Source organism: Theropithecus gelada, chromosome 5 (assembly GCF_003255815.1).
Source record: "Theropithecus gelada isolate Dixy chromosome 5, Tgel_1.0, whole genome shotgun sequence".
In the NCBI taxonomy this organism is placed as follows: Eukaryota; Metazoa; Chordata; class Mammalia; order Primates; family Cercopithecidae; genus Theropithecus; species Theropithecus gelada.
Window position 1 is genome coordinate 119,539,620 of NC_037672.1, and position 17,029 is coordinate 119,556,648.

Consider the following 17,029-nt stretch of genomic DNA (forward strand, 5'->3'; position numbering starts at 1 on the left):
TCTGAGAACTTGCTTTATGAATCTGGATGCTCTTGTATTGGGCACATAGATATTTAGAATAGTTAGCTCTTCTTGTTGCATTGATCCCTTTACCATTATGTAATGTCATTCATTGTCTCTTTTGATCCTTGTTGGTTTAAAGTCTGTTTTATCAGAGACTAGGATTGGATTGTAACCCCTGGGTTTTTTGTTTGTTTGTTTGTTTGTTTGTTTTGCTTTTTTTTTGCTTTCCATTTGCTTGGTAAATATTCCTCCATCCCTTTATTTTAAGCCTATGTGTGTCTTTGCACGTGAGATTGGTCTCTTGAACACAGCACACCAGTGGGTCTTGACTCTATCCAATTTGCCAGTCTGTCTTTTAACTGGTGCATTTAGCCCATTTACATTTAAGGTTAATATTGTTACGTATGAATTTGATTCTGTCATTTTGATGCTAGCTGGTTATTTTACCTGTTGATGCAGTTTCTTCATAGTGTCGATGATGGTCTTTACAATTTGATATGTTTTTGCAGTGGCTGGTACCTGTTATTCCTTTCTACGTTTAGTGCTTCCTTCAGGAGCTTTTTTAAGGCAGGCCTGGTGGGGACAAAATCTCTCAGCATTTGCTTCTCTGTAAAGGATTTTATTTGTCTTTCACTTCTGAAGCTTAGTTTGGCTTGATACGAAATTCTGGGTTGAAAATTCTTTTCTTTAAGAATGTTGAATCTTGGCCCGCACTCTCTTCTGGCTTGTAGGGTTTCTGCCAAGAGAACTGCTATTAGTCTGATGGGCTTCCCTTTGTAAGTAACCCAATCTCTTTTTTTTTTTTTTAAGTTCTAGGGTACATGTGCACAACATGCAGGTTTGTTACATATGTATACATGTGCCATGTTGGTGTGCTGCACCCATTAACTCGTAATTTACATTAGATATATCTGCTAATGCTATCCCTCCCCCATGTCCCCTCCCCACAATAGGACCCAGTGTGTGATGTTCCCCTTCCTGTGTCCAAGTGATCTCATTGCTCAATTCCCACCTATAAGTGAGAAGATGCAGTATTTGGTTTTCTGTTCTTGTGATAGTTTGCTGAGAATAATGGTTTCCAGCTGCATCCATATCCCTACAAAGGACATGAACTCATCCTTTTTTATGGCTGCATGGTATTCTATGGTGTATATGTGCCACATTTTCTTCAGTCTGTCACTGATGGACATTTGGGTTGATTCCACGTCTTTGCTATTGCAAATAGTGCCACAATAAACATACGTGTGCATGTGTCTTTATAGCAGCATGATTTATAATCCTTTGGGTATATCCCTAGTAATGGGATGGCTGGGTCGAATGATATTTCTAGTTCTAGATCCTTGAGGAATCGCCACACTGTTTTCCACAATGGTTGAAGTAGTTTACAGTCCCACCAACAGTGTAAAAGTGTTCCTATTTCTCTACATCCTCTCCAGCACCTGTTGTTTCCTGATTTTTTAATGATTGCCATTCCAACTGGTGTGAGATGGTGTCTCATTGTGGTTTTGATTTGCATTTCTCTGATGGCAAGTGATGATGAGCATTTTTTCATGTGTCTGTTGGCTGTATGAATGTCTTCTTTTGAGGAATGTCTTCTTTTGAGAAATGTCTGTTCATATCCTTTGCCCACTTTTTGATGGGGTTGTTTTTTTCTTGTAAATTTGATTGAGTTCTTTATAGGTTCTGGATATTAGCCCTTTGTCAGATGAGTAGATTGCAAAAATTTTCTCCCATTCTGTAGGTTGCCTGTTCACTCTGATGGTAGTTTCTTTTGCATAGCAAAAGATTAGCTCTTTAGTTTAATGAGATCCCATTTGTCAATTTTGGCTTTTGCTGCCGTTGCTTTTGGTGTTTTAGACATGAAGTCCTTGACCATGCCTATGTCCTGAATGGTATTCCCTAGGTTTTCTTCTAGGGTTTTTATGGTTTTAGGTCTAACATTTAAGTCTCTAATCCATCTTGAATTAATTTTCGTATAAGGAGTAAGGAAAGGGTCCAGTTTCAGCTTTCTACTTATGGCTAGCCAATTTTCCCAGCACCATTTATTAAATAGGGAATCCTTTCCCCATTTCTTGTTTTTGTCAGGTTTGTCAAAGATCAGATGGCTGTAGATGTGTGGTATTATTTCTGAGGGCTCTATTCTGTTCCATTGGTCTATATCTCTGTTTTGGTACCAGTACCATGCTGTTTTGGTTACTGTAGCCTTGTAGTATAGTTTGAAGTCAGGTAGCACGATGCCTCCAGCTTTGTTCTTTTGGCTTAAGATTGTCTTGGCAATGTGGGGTCTTTTTGGTTCCATATGAACTTTAAAGCAGTTTTTTCCAATTCTGTGAAGAAACTCATTGGTAGCTTGATGGGGATGGCATTGAATCTATAAATTACCTTGGGCAGTATGGCCATTTTCACGATATTGATTCTTCCTATCCATGAGCATGATATGTTCTTCCATTTGTTTGTGTCCTCTTTTATTTCACTGAGCAGTGGTTTGTAGTTCTCCTTGAAGAGGTCTTTTACATCCCTTGTAAGTTAGATTCCTAGGTATTTTATTCTCTTTGAAGCTATTGTGAATGGGAGTTCTTCTGTGATTTGGCTCTCTGTCTGTTACTGGTGTGTATGAGAATGCTTGTGATTTTTGCACATTGATTTTGTATCCTGAGACTTTGCTGAAGTTGCTTATCAGCTTAAGGAGATTTTGGGATGAGACAGTGGGGTTTTCTAAATATACAATCATGTCATCTGCAAACAGGGACAATTTGACTTCTTCTTTTCCTAACTGAATACCCTTGATTTCTTTCTCTTGCCTGATTGTCCTAGCCAGAACTTCCAACACTATGTTGAATAGGAGTGGTGAGAGAGGGCATCCCTGTCTTGTGCCAGTTTTCAAAGGGAATGCTTCCAGTTTTTGCCCATTCAGTATGATATTGGCTGTGGGTTTGTCATAAATAGCTCTTATTATTTTGAGATATGTTCCATCAATACTGAATTTATAGAGAGTTTTTAGCATGAAGGGCTGTTGAATTTTGTCAAAGGCCTTTTCTGCATCTTTTGAGATAATCATGTGGTTTTTGTCTTTGGTTCTGTTTATATGCTGGATTACGTTTATTGATGTGCGTATTGAACCAGCCTTGCATCCCAGGGATGAAGCCCACTTGATGATGGTGGATAAGCTTTTTGATGTGCTGCTGGATTGGGTTTGCCAGTATTTTATTAAGGATTTTTGCATCGATGTTCATCAGGGATATTGGTCTAAAATTCTCTTTTTTTGTTGTATCTCTGTCAGGCTTTGGTATCAGGATGATGTTGGCCTCATAAAATGAATTAGGGAGGATTCCCACTTTTTCTATTGGTTGAAATATTTTCGGAAGGAATGGTACCAACTCCTCCTTGTACCTCTGGTAGAATTCGGCTGTGAATCTGTCTGGTCCTGGACTTTTTTTGGTTGGTAGGCTATTAATTATTGCCTCAATTTCAGAGCCTGCTATTGGTCTATTCAGGGATTCAACTTCTTCCTGATTTAGTCTTGGGAGAGTGTAAGTGTCCAGGAAATTATCCATTTCTCCTAGGTTTTCTAGTTTATTTGCATAGAGGTGTTTATAGTATTCTCTGATGGTAGTTTGTATTTCTGTGGGGTCGGCGGTGAGATCCGCTATATCATTTTTTATTGCATCTATTTGATTCTTCTCTCTTTTCTTCTTTATTAGTCTTGCTAGCGGTCTATTTTGTTGATCTTTTCAAAAAACCAACTCCTGGATTCATTGATTTTTTGGAGGGTGTTTTGTGTCTCTATCTCGTTCAGTTCTGCTCTTAGTTATTTCTTGCCTTCTGCTAGCTTTTGAATGAGTTTGCTCTTGCTTCTCTAGTTCTTTTAATTGTGTTGCTAGGGTGTCAATTTTAGATCTTTCCATCTTTCTCTTGTGGGCATTTAGTGCTATAAATTTCCCTCTACACACTGCTTTAAATGTGTCCCAGAGATTCTGGTATGTTGTATCTTTGTTCTCATTGGTTTCAAAGAACATCTTTATTTCTGCCTTCATTTCGTGATGTACCCAGTAGTCATTCAGGAGCAGGTTGTTCAGTTTCCATGTAGTTGAGCGGTTTTGATTGAGTTTCTTAGTCCTGAGTTCTAATTTCATTGCACTGTGGTCTGAGAGAGAGTTTGTTATAATTTCTGTTCTTGTACATTTGCTGAGGAGTACTTTACTTCCAACTATGTGGTCAATTTTGGAATAAGTGCGATATGGTGCTGAGAAGAATGTATATTCTGTTGATTTGGGATGGAGAGTTCTGTAGATGTCTATTAGGTCCACTTGGTGCAGAATTGAGTTCAATTCCTGGATATCCTTGTTAACCTTCTGTCTCGTTGATCTGTCTAATGTTGACAATGGGGTGTTAAAGTCTCCCATTGTTATTGTATGGGAGTCTAAGTCTCTTTGTAAGTCTCTAAGGACTTGTTTTATGAATCTGGGTGCTCCTATATTGGGTGCATATATATTTAGGATAGTTAGCTCTTCCTGATGAATTGATCCCTTTACCATTATGTAATGGCCTTCTTTGTCTCTTTTTATCTTTGATGTTTTATCAGAGACTAGGATTGCAACCCCTGCTTTTTTTTTGTTTTCCATTTGCTTGGCAGATCTTCCTCCATCCCTTTATTTTGAGCCTATGTGTGTCTCTGCATGTGAGATGGGTCTCCTGAATACAGCAAACTGATGGTTCTGGACTCTTTCTCCAATTTGCCTGTCTGTGTCTTTTAATTGGAGCATTTAGTCCATTTTCATTTAAGGTTAATATTGTTATATGTGAACTTGATCCTGTCATTATGATATTAGCTGGTTATTTTGCTCGCTAGTTGATGCAGTTTCTTCCTAGCATTGATGGACTTTACATTTTGACATGTTTTTGCAATGACTGGTACTGGTTGTTCCTTTCCATGTTTAGTGCTTCCTTCAGGATCTCTTGTAGGGCAGGCCTAGTGGTGACAACATCTCTAAGCATTTGCTTGTCTATAAAGGATTTTATTTCTCCTTCACTTATGAAACTTAGTTTGGCTGGATATGAAATTCTGGGTTGAAAATTCTTTTTTTAAGAATGTTGAATATTGGCCCCCACTCTCTTCTGGCTTGTAGAGTTTCTGTCAGGAGATCTGCTGTTAGTCTGATGGTCTTCCCTTTGTGTGTAACCTGACCTTTCTCTCTGGCTGCCCTTAACATTTTTTCCTTAATTTCAACTTTGGTGAATCTGACAATTATGTGTCTTGGAGTTGCTCTTCTTGAGGAGTATCTTTGTGGCGTTCTCTGTATTTCCTGAATTTGAATGTTGGCCTGCCTTACTAGGTTGGGGAAGTTCTCCTGGATGATATTGTGCAGAGTGTTTTCCAACTTGGTTTCATTTTCCCCCTCACTTTCAGGCACACCAATCAGACATAGATTTGGTCTTTTCACACAATCCCAAATTTCTTTGAGGCTTTGTTCATTTCTTTTTCCTCTTTTTTCTCTACACTTCTCTTCTCGCTTCATTTCATTCATTTGCTCTTCAATTGCTGATACTCTTTCTTCTATCTTTCTCTCTGGCTGCCCTTAACATTTTTTCCTTCATTTCAACCTCGATGAATCTGATGATTATGTGTCTTGGGGTTGCTCTTCTCGAGGAGTATCTTTGTGGTGGTCGCTGTATTTCCTGAATTTGAATGTTGGCCTGCCTTACTAGGTTGGGGAAGTTCTCCTAGATAATATCCTGCAGAGTGTTTTCCAACTTGGTTCCATTTTGCCTGTTGCTTTCAGGTACACCAATAAAACGTAGGTTTGATCTTTTCATGTAGTCCCATATTTCTTGGAGGCTTTGTTCATCCTTTTTTTTCCCTCTAATCTGTCTTCACACTTTATTTCATTAAGTTATCTTAATCTCTGATATCCTTTCTTCCACTCAGTTGATTCAGCTATTAATACTTGTGTGTGCTTCACAAAGTTCTCATGCTGTGTTTTCCTGCTCCATCAGGTCATATGTTCTTCTCTAAACTGGTTATTCTAGTTAGAAATTCCTCTAACCATATTTCAAGGTTCTTAGCTTCCTTGCATTGGGTTGGAATATGCTCCTTTAGCTTGGAGGAGTTTATTACCCACCTTCTGAAGCCTACTTCTGTCAATTCGTCAAACTCATTCTCCATCCAGTTTTGTTCCCTTGCTGGCAAGGAATTCTGATTTTCTGGAGAAGAGACGTTCTGATTTTTGGAATTGTCAGCCTTTCTGCGCTGGTTTCTCCCCATCTTCGTGGATTTATCTACCTTTGGTCTTTGATGTTGGTGACTTTCAGATGGGGTTTCTGAGTGGACATCCTTTTTGTTCATGTTGATGCTATCCTTTTCTGTTTGTTAGTTCTCCTTCTAACAGGCCCCTCTGCTGCAGGTCCGCTGGAGTTTGCTGGAGGTCCACTCCAGACCCTGTTTGCCTGGGTATCACCAGCGGAGACTGCAGAACAGCAAAGATTCCTGCCTTTTCCTTCCTCTGTAAGCTTTGTCCCATAGGGGCACCCACCAGATTATATTCCCTTTTCCTTTTTGTTTTAGTCCTTTGTCCTTTTATTTAAAATATGTTTTTTGTAAACAGTGTGTAATTGGGTTTGATTTTTATTTTATCTTACAATCTTTTTTAAATTGGAGTTTATAGTTCATTTGTATTTAATGACAATGACATAGAGTTTGGTTTAAGTCTGCCTTCTTGCTATTTGTTTTCTGTTTGTCTCATTGTGGATATTTTTCTTTTTTTACCTTTATTCCTCTCTTCATTCTTTCTTGCCTTATTTTTAGGATTATTAGTATTATAATACATTTTCTTCTTTATTGCTTTTCATTTATACAGGTTGAACATCCTTAATCCAAAAATTCAAAATCCAAAATGCTCCAAAATCCAAAACATTTTGAGCCCTGACATGATGCTCAAAGATCATGCCCAAAGAAAATACTCATCTGAGCATTTTGGATTTCAGTTTAGGAATGCTTAAGTAGTAAATATAATGCAAGTATTCAAAAATCCAAAATAATCCAAAATTTAAAACACCTCTGGTCCCAAGATTTCAGATAAGGGATACTCAACATGTATTATTTTAGGAGTTACCTTAGATTATAACATGAAGCTTTGACTTATTGCCGTCTTTCTTAAATTCATTAGTTTAACACTTCCCCAGTAATGCAAGGATCCTGCAACATTTTAATGCCATTTATCATCTTTTGCCCTTATTTATTTTGTCAGATATTTTACTTGTGCATATGTTAAAATGCCCCAAGACCTATTGTCTCCTTAACTAGTAACTTTCTGTCTACACTGTATGGTACTCTTTGTTTCATTTTTACACTCCTGTGCTTCATTTGGATTTTTTTCTTCAGCTTAAAATTATTTAATTATTTCTGTAGTACTTCTTATGGTTCCAGTCTGCTTTTGCTCAGTTTTCTCAGCTTTTGTTGCCTGAAGTGTCTGTTTTACCTTGTCTAAGGAATTATGGTGCAGAATTCTAGTTTGCCAAGTTTTTTTTTTTTAAATTAAGTATGTCATTCTATTGTTTTCCCAACTTTCATAGATTTTGCTGAAATATTTGCTGACACATATATTGTTGCTTTGTGAAGGCAGTGCCTTTTTTCAGTTAGCTGCCTTTTTTCTTTACTTTTCAGCAGTTTAATTGTGATTTGCCTATGTATGGATTTGAGGGTTGTCTGTGAATGTGCTTTGCTATTGCTGTTTTGTATTTATTCTGCTTGGGTTTTACCGACCTTTAATATGTAGGGAGATGTCTTTTCATTTGGTTACGAAAATTACCAGCCGTTACATCTTTCACCATTCCTTCTTTCCTCTCCTCTTGTTTTTTCTTTTTTTAATGACTCTGATTACCTATGTGTTACTGTGTTCTTTTTTTATATACCTTTTTTTCCTTTTGGATATTTTTTATTGTCTTATCTATAGATCACTAATACAGTCTTTTTTCACATCCAGTATGCCATTAAGCACACCTAGTGATTTCTTGATTTCACAGGTGGTATTTTTTAGTTCTGGAATGTTCCTTTGATTTTTTAAAATATAATTCAATTTTCTGCAAAAGTTTATCTTTTCATCTATTATCTAGATACGATGCTTTGTTTTCTTGTACATATTGTATCAGTTAAAGTCTGTATCTTATAAATACACTTGAATCCTATGTTGGAGATGTTTATTGTTTCCCCCCTGCCACCCAACTTAATTTTGAGAGAGAGCGAGCGAGAGAGAGAGAGAGAGAGAGAGAGAGAGAGAGAGTGCGTGCGTGTTAGCAGGTCTCATAATTTTTGTTTGTTTGTGTTTTGAGACAGAGTCTTGCTCTGTCACCCAGGCTGGAGTGCAGTGGCACAATCTCGGCTCACTGCAAACTCCGCCTACCAGGTTCACACCCTTCTCCTGCCTCAGCCTTCCGAAAAGCTGGGACTGCAGGCTCCCGCCACCACGTCCAACTAATTTTTTTTTTTTAATTTTTTTTTTATTTTTAGTAGTGACAGGGTTTCACTGTGTTAGCCAGCAGGTTTCATAGTTTTTAAACTGATGCTACATGTGTCTGAAATAGTGTGGAGGCTCTGGATGATGTTATTTTTATCTAAATTAGAATAAACTGTCTTCAGAAGACAGATAGAATCTAGAATATTCATTTGATCTTATCGAAGCTTGTTTTTAGGCTTTGTTAGGGCATATTTCAGATTTGTCCTTATTCCAAGACATGTTCACCTAGAGCCTTGGCTTTTTTTTTTTTTCCTTCTTAAATCCTGACATGTTTACTAGACCCTTTCTCCATGGCAGGGCTTTGGCTCCAACCTGTGGCTTCTCAGCACCATACAGCTTATTTGCCTCCTACCTGCTGTTTTCTGCCATTTCTTTTAGTGGTTGGGAAGTGTCTTATATTCCATAAGCAACTGATGGATCAGCCAGTGCACTGAGGGAAATTTGTATGTAGATACATGGGTTCCTTCCCTGCAGGTCACTCCTTTATGGGGTTTTGTCTCTCAAATTCCATCTACTTTGACAACCCTGAACTACTCCTGCCTCTTAACTCCTCATAGGACTGCCACTGCATTCCTTCATTCTTGGGTTCCATTTTCTTGTGTCACAATTTGGAAAATTCCCTCAGGAAAAAAGCAAGGATGTCTGTTGTGCACATTCTTTCTCTTGAGGACTGAAACCTGCAAGACCTGCCTGTATTGGTTGCTTTCATCACACAGGGAAACAGCCACTGCATCTAGGCCTGAAGAGAAGTATAGAGGAGTAAGTACTAGAATCTTGAAAGGTCATAAAAGGCAACTTTGAGAGGAGTTTCATCTTTGGTGAAGTGATACAGCTATTCCAAGGTGATCTTACATTCACCTCTTACCAGGAATCCCCTGTGGTCAAACTCAGCTAGAAACCAGAAGGCAAGAAAATACATTAATGTATTCCACACAATTTGACTTAGCAGGATGACGATCAGGATGGAAAAAGATATAGAGTTGTTTTTGAGGGAAAAGTGGAAGATACACAGGTCACACCTTCATTCCTCAGCATGTGCTCTCTTCCTTCCTTTGGGAAGGTTTATACTCCTAGCAAAGGAGACACATGAAATCTCATCAGTTATTGTATCATTATAGGGTAATGTCAATTCAGCAATATTTTTCCTGTAATCTAAAATGTTAGGTATCACCAGTGTTCTTCACATAAAGAATAAGAGATGATGTCAAGTCCAACTTGTACTTTTGTAAAGTACAAAAATGGAGAAAAGCAAAACTGCTCAAGTCTCTTTTCTGCCTCAGTAGCTAGTCATGAAAGTTGGTTAGTACAGCTGCATTCTTCCACCACCCTTTGCATGTTCCCTTTTACCCTCTGCTATTACTTTGGTTGGGTGGCATTATTTACCTGGTAGTATACTCCATATCTCACTTCTGTGAAATCTGAGTCTTTGATATTCTTGAATTTTAAAGATTGTTACAGTTTTCCATTGACCAATACTACTAAGGATAGAAAGCTAAGAGATGCCCCACTGAATTTCCTGAGTTCCAAATATAGTGTTACCTATTGTGTAGTCATTGACTGGTTCTATAGAAGGCACTGAATTTCCCCCTTTTCATCAAAATCAGTCACCCTGCTCAATACGGTCCTTTACATGCTTGTTGGTTCAGCTATATGAAGAACCCCTAAATGGCCAAAAGGTAATCTCAGCCATTTCATCAGTTTTCTGGTAGAAGTCAAGGCACCTGGTAGAAGAATGCCTCATTGAGCACTAAGGCCTTAAAACTGCCCAAGATAAGATTTAATGGATGAGATGTGAAAAAAAAAAAAAAAATCTTCCAAGTGAGGTATTTAATGAGAAGGGTCCCTTTTACTTCTACTCCTTGGCAGTTTTGAAGAGAGGAACGACTCCTTCAAAGCTGCTGAAGAGGCATTCTGGTTGCCCATGTATGTTTTTAATTGTATGTTGATAACTTTTTTCCCCTTTGTTCTCTGTCTGGGGTCATCATCATCAAAAGAATCTAGGTAATCATAATTTTTATAACTATTGTTTCTGTGGCAACTAAGTGCCACAGCCGTTTGACCTCACAACATCTTGCCCTCCATCTGCATTTCATCCCATGCTACTATTGATGATAAGTTTAGTAATCATTATGCTACTACATCCCATAGATTTCCCATTTCCTATTATCCTTGTGTTCCTTGAATATATGGACAACCAGTCCCAGAATCCTATTTTGAGAGTCTCTTTTCTGGGACTATTTCTGATACAATTACTGTATCTGAGTCCCAGCAGGAAACAGATGGCATACTCAATTAAAAGGAGGATTTAATAAAAGGACTATTTAAAAAGCTATGGTCAGAGTACAGGGAAACTGCAAGGGGTGGTAAAAGTACCCTGGAGTTGCTAACAGCACACGTACCACCCTCCCTAGGCTTAAAGAGAGAAGTGGAAGGGAAGATTACCAGAATCACTCAGAAGGAAAAAGTATACAGAGTGCCACCTTGAGGTAATCTGGGTTCTTTGGTTGAGAGGCACAGCCATCCTGGGTCTACTCCACAAGGAGGGAGTCAGAGGAATCTCTTATGTTCCTCAGAGTTCCTACCAGCGCTCCCCAATGGCAGGACCCAATGGAAAGCCAAAGGGCAGGGAAGACCTTTGATATAGGCCATACAGGTGAGCCTCCTCATGGCACTGGGCAAGTTGTAAGATAATGGAGAATTCGTAGCCGCACCAAATCTATGAAGAGTTTCAAGAATGTTTGTGATTGGCATTTTGTTTAAGAAGAAGGAAAATATAATCTGCTAAGAGATATTCTCAGACCAGAACTAAGGGTCTGATCAGCCCTTGAAAGGACAAAGCAAGGGCCTTTGAGAAGTCTACATCTCTGTTCTACATATTTCTTCAGAGGAAGAGTGACTTTTGTAAGCATCTTAGCCATACTGCAGTTCACACAAGTAACTAAGAAATATTTAAATGCTTACTCTGTGCTGTCTCCAAAATAACAAATATCCAGGCTTGTTTATATTTATCAAATTTACTAAATAGTTTTATTAACCAATCTACATATATATTATATTCAACATTCAACATAATATAAATATTTTGGGATAAATAATTTAAGTGAAACCATTTTAGAGCCCTTAGGGCTTACAAAAAGAATCTTAAAAGATCCATGTTTATAATCTTAAGATTAAGAATAATAGTTACAATAGGTAGCAAACCATACATTCAACAATAAATATAAAATTTAAATATTTAAATAAATAGAAGGCCTGGTATGTTTTAAGTGGGAAGCACTTAATTATCAGGTCAGTGTTGAGATGATGCTTTGACAAAAGGTAATCCATCTGTTCAGAAATTCTACAATGGTTGCTGTCTCATCAGCATATTCACACATCAGTGTTGTTTCAGATCCCTATAAAAGAAACATGTTAATTTTTTAAAGTGCAGAGTAGTTTACCTTATATATAGTATTCCCAATTGAAGTCTTATAGGCCTGTTGCCTTTATTTTCAAGCTTACCAAACATATTAATTATTCACATTTTCTTGAAATGATCAAAATGAATGCCAAAATTACATATTTTGTTATGATACCAAATGATAGTAACATGGAAGCTGAGATTTTCCTCATTTGTTAATTCAGTCAATGAACACAAAATTTTTTTCCCTGAATTGGGTGCAAATAAACATTTAAATAAAAACAGATCTAGACAAATATTAAATGCTGGATATGAAATAAACTTGATCGCTTTTCCTCTGAGTATGTACCTATATTTGTTTAATTTAAATGTATGAATTGATATGCACATTATACTTTTCTAAATCTTGATTAGAGTCTCCTATTTTTCTACTTAAGTGAATCTCCTTATATTTTCCCCAAAGCAGAATAGAACTAGCCTAGAGTAAGCGAGGACATGTTTCTGTTTGGGAGAAATTTGTGTGAAGAACATCTTCATAATTACTTATACCTACCCCTACCCTATCATAGTATCAATACAGGTGAATTTAACAACTTTTGAAAGTTTAAACATTGGAAATTTTGTTCTGTGGACTGGCTTTTTAGAAACTAGGCTCCTCTGCTGAAAGAAGCGATTTAAACGCTTCCTCTAGTTGATAAGTTAAGGAGGAAATATTTTGATATAAAGTAATACTTAAAAGACAGCTTTTCAAATTTGAAGTTATTCCTACCCTGGGAACAAAAAGCAAGTGAGATAGAGTGTTCCTTTTAAATAAGTATTCTCTTTAAATAAACTGTTACAGTGTTCTGTACCCTCTTAAGCATAATTATTTAAATATTGTAATATCTTGGGTTTTTTTTATTTTAAAAAGTGTTTGGCTTTTGAAACACAGTTTTCAGATTTTTGCATGGTTTTGTCTTAAATTTGTATCAAGAGTTAAGAATGAGTTTTCTGATGTTAACTATTTTAGAGTAAAACTCTTGCCATAGATAAGGAACTGAATCTGTCAGTGTCTAGATGACATTGATCTCAATGTATTTTTTTTAATTCAACTGAAACAGTCCACTAATAAGTGATTCATTTGGACACAACTGGAGTTACTTTTAGAAATGTCTTTCTATTATTATACTTATGCTGCTTATTTAGGATAGCTATTAACTCATGAATTTTATACCTTAGCAGATGGGATATAAAAAGAGAGAAGGGAATGTCTTTTACATCACCTGAGTCCCTTGCATATTTTATGCATCCTGTGCATTTAAAAATACTTGATTCTGAAAGTGGGATTGCCTCTAAAAAGGTTGTTGTTTGTTTAGTCCACTGGCCATTGTAATGGCTCCAGGTTTGTTTTTTTTTTAAGACAAATCTCTTATGGGTAGTCCTTCTATCAAATGTTAAGGAAACACCATTTGAAAAGGCATTTCAGGTAATCAGTATTGACTATTCCAGTAAATGATCTGAAGGAATTGAAAAATATATAATAAAATCTGCCTGCTTTCTGTGAAACTCAATTCAGTACCTTCTCTCACTCCCAGTTTTGTGTTAATGTGAAAAGTGATGGAGTTTGGGATGAGGCTTGTCCATTAGTAGATGGTAGGTGCAAACTCTGTAGCTTATACTTCCCAGTTAGTTTATCATCTAACATTAGAAACGATTCATGTTCACAGTGTACTTAAAATGTAGGCTAATTACATGCATGGGTACTTTACAAATACCAAAAATGTTATGTCACTTTGAAATGTGGTACTTTTCCCCTTCCATTTTTTTTTTTTTTTTTATTTCCAGGAGAGCAAATAAAGTAATGCCTTACCTTTAGTTCCAGAACTATTACGTTGATATTGCTGATTAAGTCCTTGGTATCTCTTAAGTGAAAGTTTTTGCTTTGAGCTAAATTTAGCACTTCCTCCAGAGGTTTGAGTTCTTCTTCTAGACACTGAAGATGTTTCAATTCTGTGGCCTAGAATAATAATTATCATCAGCTCAGTTTCCACAGAGGTCAGAATCAGAAATTAATTTCTAATTTATTTTATTTGGAGTAGCAGTATGTAGTTTTAACCATTCTCTCTGTTCTCAGTATCACTGTAAAGATGGACCAGTAGAGTTTACATTATAAAACTGGAAAAACTAGGGCTCAAGTACCTATGACTAGCGTTAAGTGATAGTTGACTCACTGGTTTTAGCTTAATTTGGCTTTGCAAAATGTTAGCATTTCTGCATCTAAATGCAAATTACAGATGTAGGCTGATTACTTTTCCAGTCTGCATAGAAAATCATTAGAACCAGATCAGTTAGAATGTGGAAATATAAAAATCACATTCTATGATTATAATATTTGGTAATCTAAGAGTTAAGAATCACAGAATGTTAAGAGACAGAAGGAACTCTTGGATGCCATCTATCACAATCCTGACATTTTACACTAGGTAACAATAATCGTATAGTAGTGGCTCTCGATATAGCCTGGAGCAAGACACATTTAAGTGTGTCTAAATTTTTACTTTTCTACAATCACTACATTAAGATGCATTTCAAAAATATTTGTCCCAATAAAATAAAAGATTATAGTACTTTGGAAGGACTTTTGAACAGGCCTCCTGGTTCTATATTATATATAATATTTCGTATTTCTATGGTATATTATAATTTAAAAGAATTTTCTCCAAAATAAGCTCATTTACGTCTCACGTCATCTTTTGAAGTAGGCAGTGAAGGATCATCTCCATTTTTAAAATAAGGATGCCAAATCTCAGAATTTGACCACATAAGTAGGTAGAGCCAGAATTAGATTTCAGTTCTTTCTCATTATAGCATTAACATAGCATCCTTGGAATCAAATATTTTTATTAGTTTCTAAAATTTTTTGTAAATGTGCAATGAGGGTTAAACAAATGAATAGAGTTTATCATTACTTTTGTTTTCAAACTGTTAGATTTCAGTGAATTCTACCACCCCCTAAATTATGCACATAATATCGTCTTTCTAACAATCTTTAGTGGGAAAGGTAGGACAAGACAATACCAATCCCCTGATATGTCCATCTATTGTGCTTTCAATTCGCCACTACAAATTCTACAAATTCTACAAATTCGGGGTTAAGTTTTTGGCATGAACAATGAGGAGAAATTTTCTTCAGGAAACAGCATCTAGTGTCTTTATGTTGCTGGAGTTGCATTACGTGGCTCTGTTTAAACTAGAGTAACATCTGTAAGCTGTCTCCTTTACATCTTTCAGAAGAGTAGTTAGAAGCAGATTTCCCTTGAATTAATAGAATTTGAGTCAATGGGATTGCATCTGTGTCCCCTTAAATCCTATTATTTTCTGGGCTTGGATTCACCCTGGCACAAGCCCTTTCTGGCACCAAATTTTGTTCATTCTCTCTTAACTGGCACAGCTACTAGGTAGCTTTGCACACCTAATGTAACCTAGGAACTTGGATGATTATGCTTATGCTGTATCTGAATCCAAAAACCACCTAATGAAGCTTTTAATCTTGGGAAATAAGTCATATAACATTATAAGTCTCAAGTTCTATTGGTAAAAAGATAAAAATCCAAAATTTCACTTTGTATTTCTCAGTAAGAATTTTATCTTTAATACTACTAATAATAGCTAATGCTTATATGGTATTTACCTTATGCCAGACACGGTTCTGAGTGCTTTACATTTACTTACTAATTCTCACAAAAGTGTATTAAGTATATACAGTTATTCATTTAAGTAGACATGAAACTGAATCACAAAGAGAGCAGGTAATTTGCCAAAGGTCATGAAAGCTAGGACATGGCAGAGCTGAGATTTCACTTGAGATATCTGGCCCCAGAGTCTGTGCTATTAGTTAGTGTTATGCTGCCTCTTACTTAGGAACCTTTCCTAAAACAAGAAAAGATTTTTTAAGTTGGGCTTCTTGGAAATAGATTTTGGTATTTTACATACTAAAATGGCATAATCAAATATTTTAGAGTTTTACATTTTTAAATGAAACCATAAGTCAACATTTTTGTTTAAAATTGTCTTATCAATAAAGTGAGAATATTATTTTTATGTTTTCTTCCCACCCCCACCAATACACAAATATATGTAAAAAATATAGGTAAAACTATTTTAATAGAGGCTTCATTATCAAACTTGGGTTTTCAAAAAAACAGAAATTAAAGTTACTCTTTACCTTAGATAAGCTGCTATTAATCCCATCTGTGCAATTTTTCATATTACTTTGAATTTTATTAAAACAAATTGAACATAAAAAATTGTACTTACCTTCTTGGGCATGTAAAACTTAAATGTGAGCATCCTGGTGAGTTTGGGATTCTTGTAATTCTAAGAAAGTATAATACATTGTTAATTAAGAAATGATCTCCAGCTAGATTACTAAATGTAATAATTTTAGTAAGAAAGAATTATACTTACATTAATTCCATTCAAAATCATCTGTAAATCCAGCAGTAAATGCTCCAGTTGTAGCTGTGTTTTCTTTGTAGAACTTGAAGTAGGTGCACTGTTTGTGACAAGTGCAAGACTTAGTGCAATGCAAGACAGGAGTTGCATCCTGTACATTGTGGCAGGAGTTGAGGTTACTGTGAGTAGTGATTAAAGAGAGTGATAGGGAACTCTTGAACAAGAGATGCAATTTATACTGTTAATTCTGGAAAAATATTATGGGGGTGTCAAAATGTTTTACATATTACACATATTTTCAAAGACTTTACCTGTCTGAAAAAACATTACCTTCATTTTTCCTCTTCTGATGACTCTTTGGAATTTCTTTAAACCCCCAAAGACTGACTGAATGGATGTAGGTGAAATCCCTCATGGTTACATTAGCCCACACTTAGGTGATAGCTCTAATTCATGCAATTAACGCCTTCTGTATGAAACAGTTTTTCCTCCTTTCTTTAAGGGGGTGGGGATACAAAAGTAACTCATGAAAATTTTCTCTTTGTCATAAAACTACACTGAACATGTGAGTAGCATATTGTGGTGGACAAGAGCAAGAATAAATAGAGGAAAAGAATAAATGTTTAGATTTGTTGATTAAACAGGAAGTATATTGGTTTCCTGTTTCAGAATGGTTTTACCT

At 36.3% G+C, this 17,029-nt stretch overlaps 1 protein-coding gene across 1 annotated transcript; it reads right to left on the reverse strand.

Annotated features, from left to right (window-relative positions):
- Positions 1-11,511: 11,511 nt before the first annotated feature.
- Positions 11,512-16,791, reverse strand: IL2 (interleukin 2). The gene is made up of 4 exons (XM_025385996.1): positions 16,360-16,791; positions 16,210-16,269; positions 13,763-13,909; positions 11,512-11,908 (listed from the first exon to the last, which is right to left on the reverse strand). Exons 1-4 carry the CDS (start codon positions 16,504-16,506, stop codon positions 11,798-11,800), a joined length of 465 nt encoding a protein of 154 aa, XP_025241781.1. The 5' UTR covers positions 16,507-16,791; the 3' UTR covers positions 11,512-11,797.
- Between the last annotated feature and the right edge of the window lie 238 nt (positions 16,792-17,029).

Coding starts and splice junctions, on each gene's coding strand:
- IL2 (XM_025385996.1), bottom strand. CDS start 16,506: ATGTACAGGATGCAACTCCTGTCTTGCATTGCACTAAGTCTTGCACTT. Junction 16,270..16,359: donor TGATTTTGAATGGAATTAAT/GTAAGTATAATT, acceptor ATACTTTCTTAG/AATTACAAGAATCCCAAACT. Junction 11,909..13,762: donor TAATAGTTCTGGAACTAAAG/GTAAGGCATTAC, acceptor TTTCTTTTATAG/GGATCTGAAACAACACTGAT.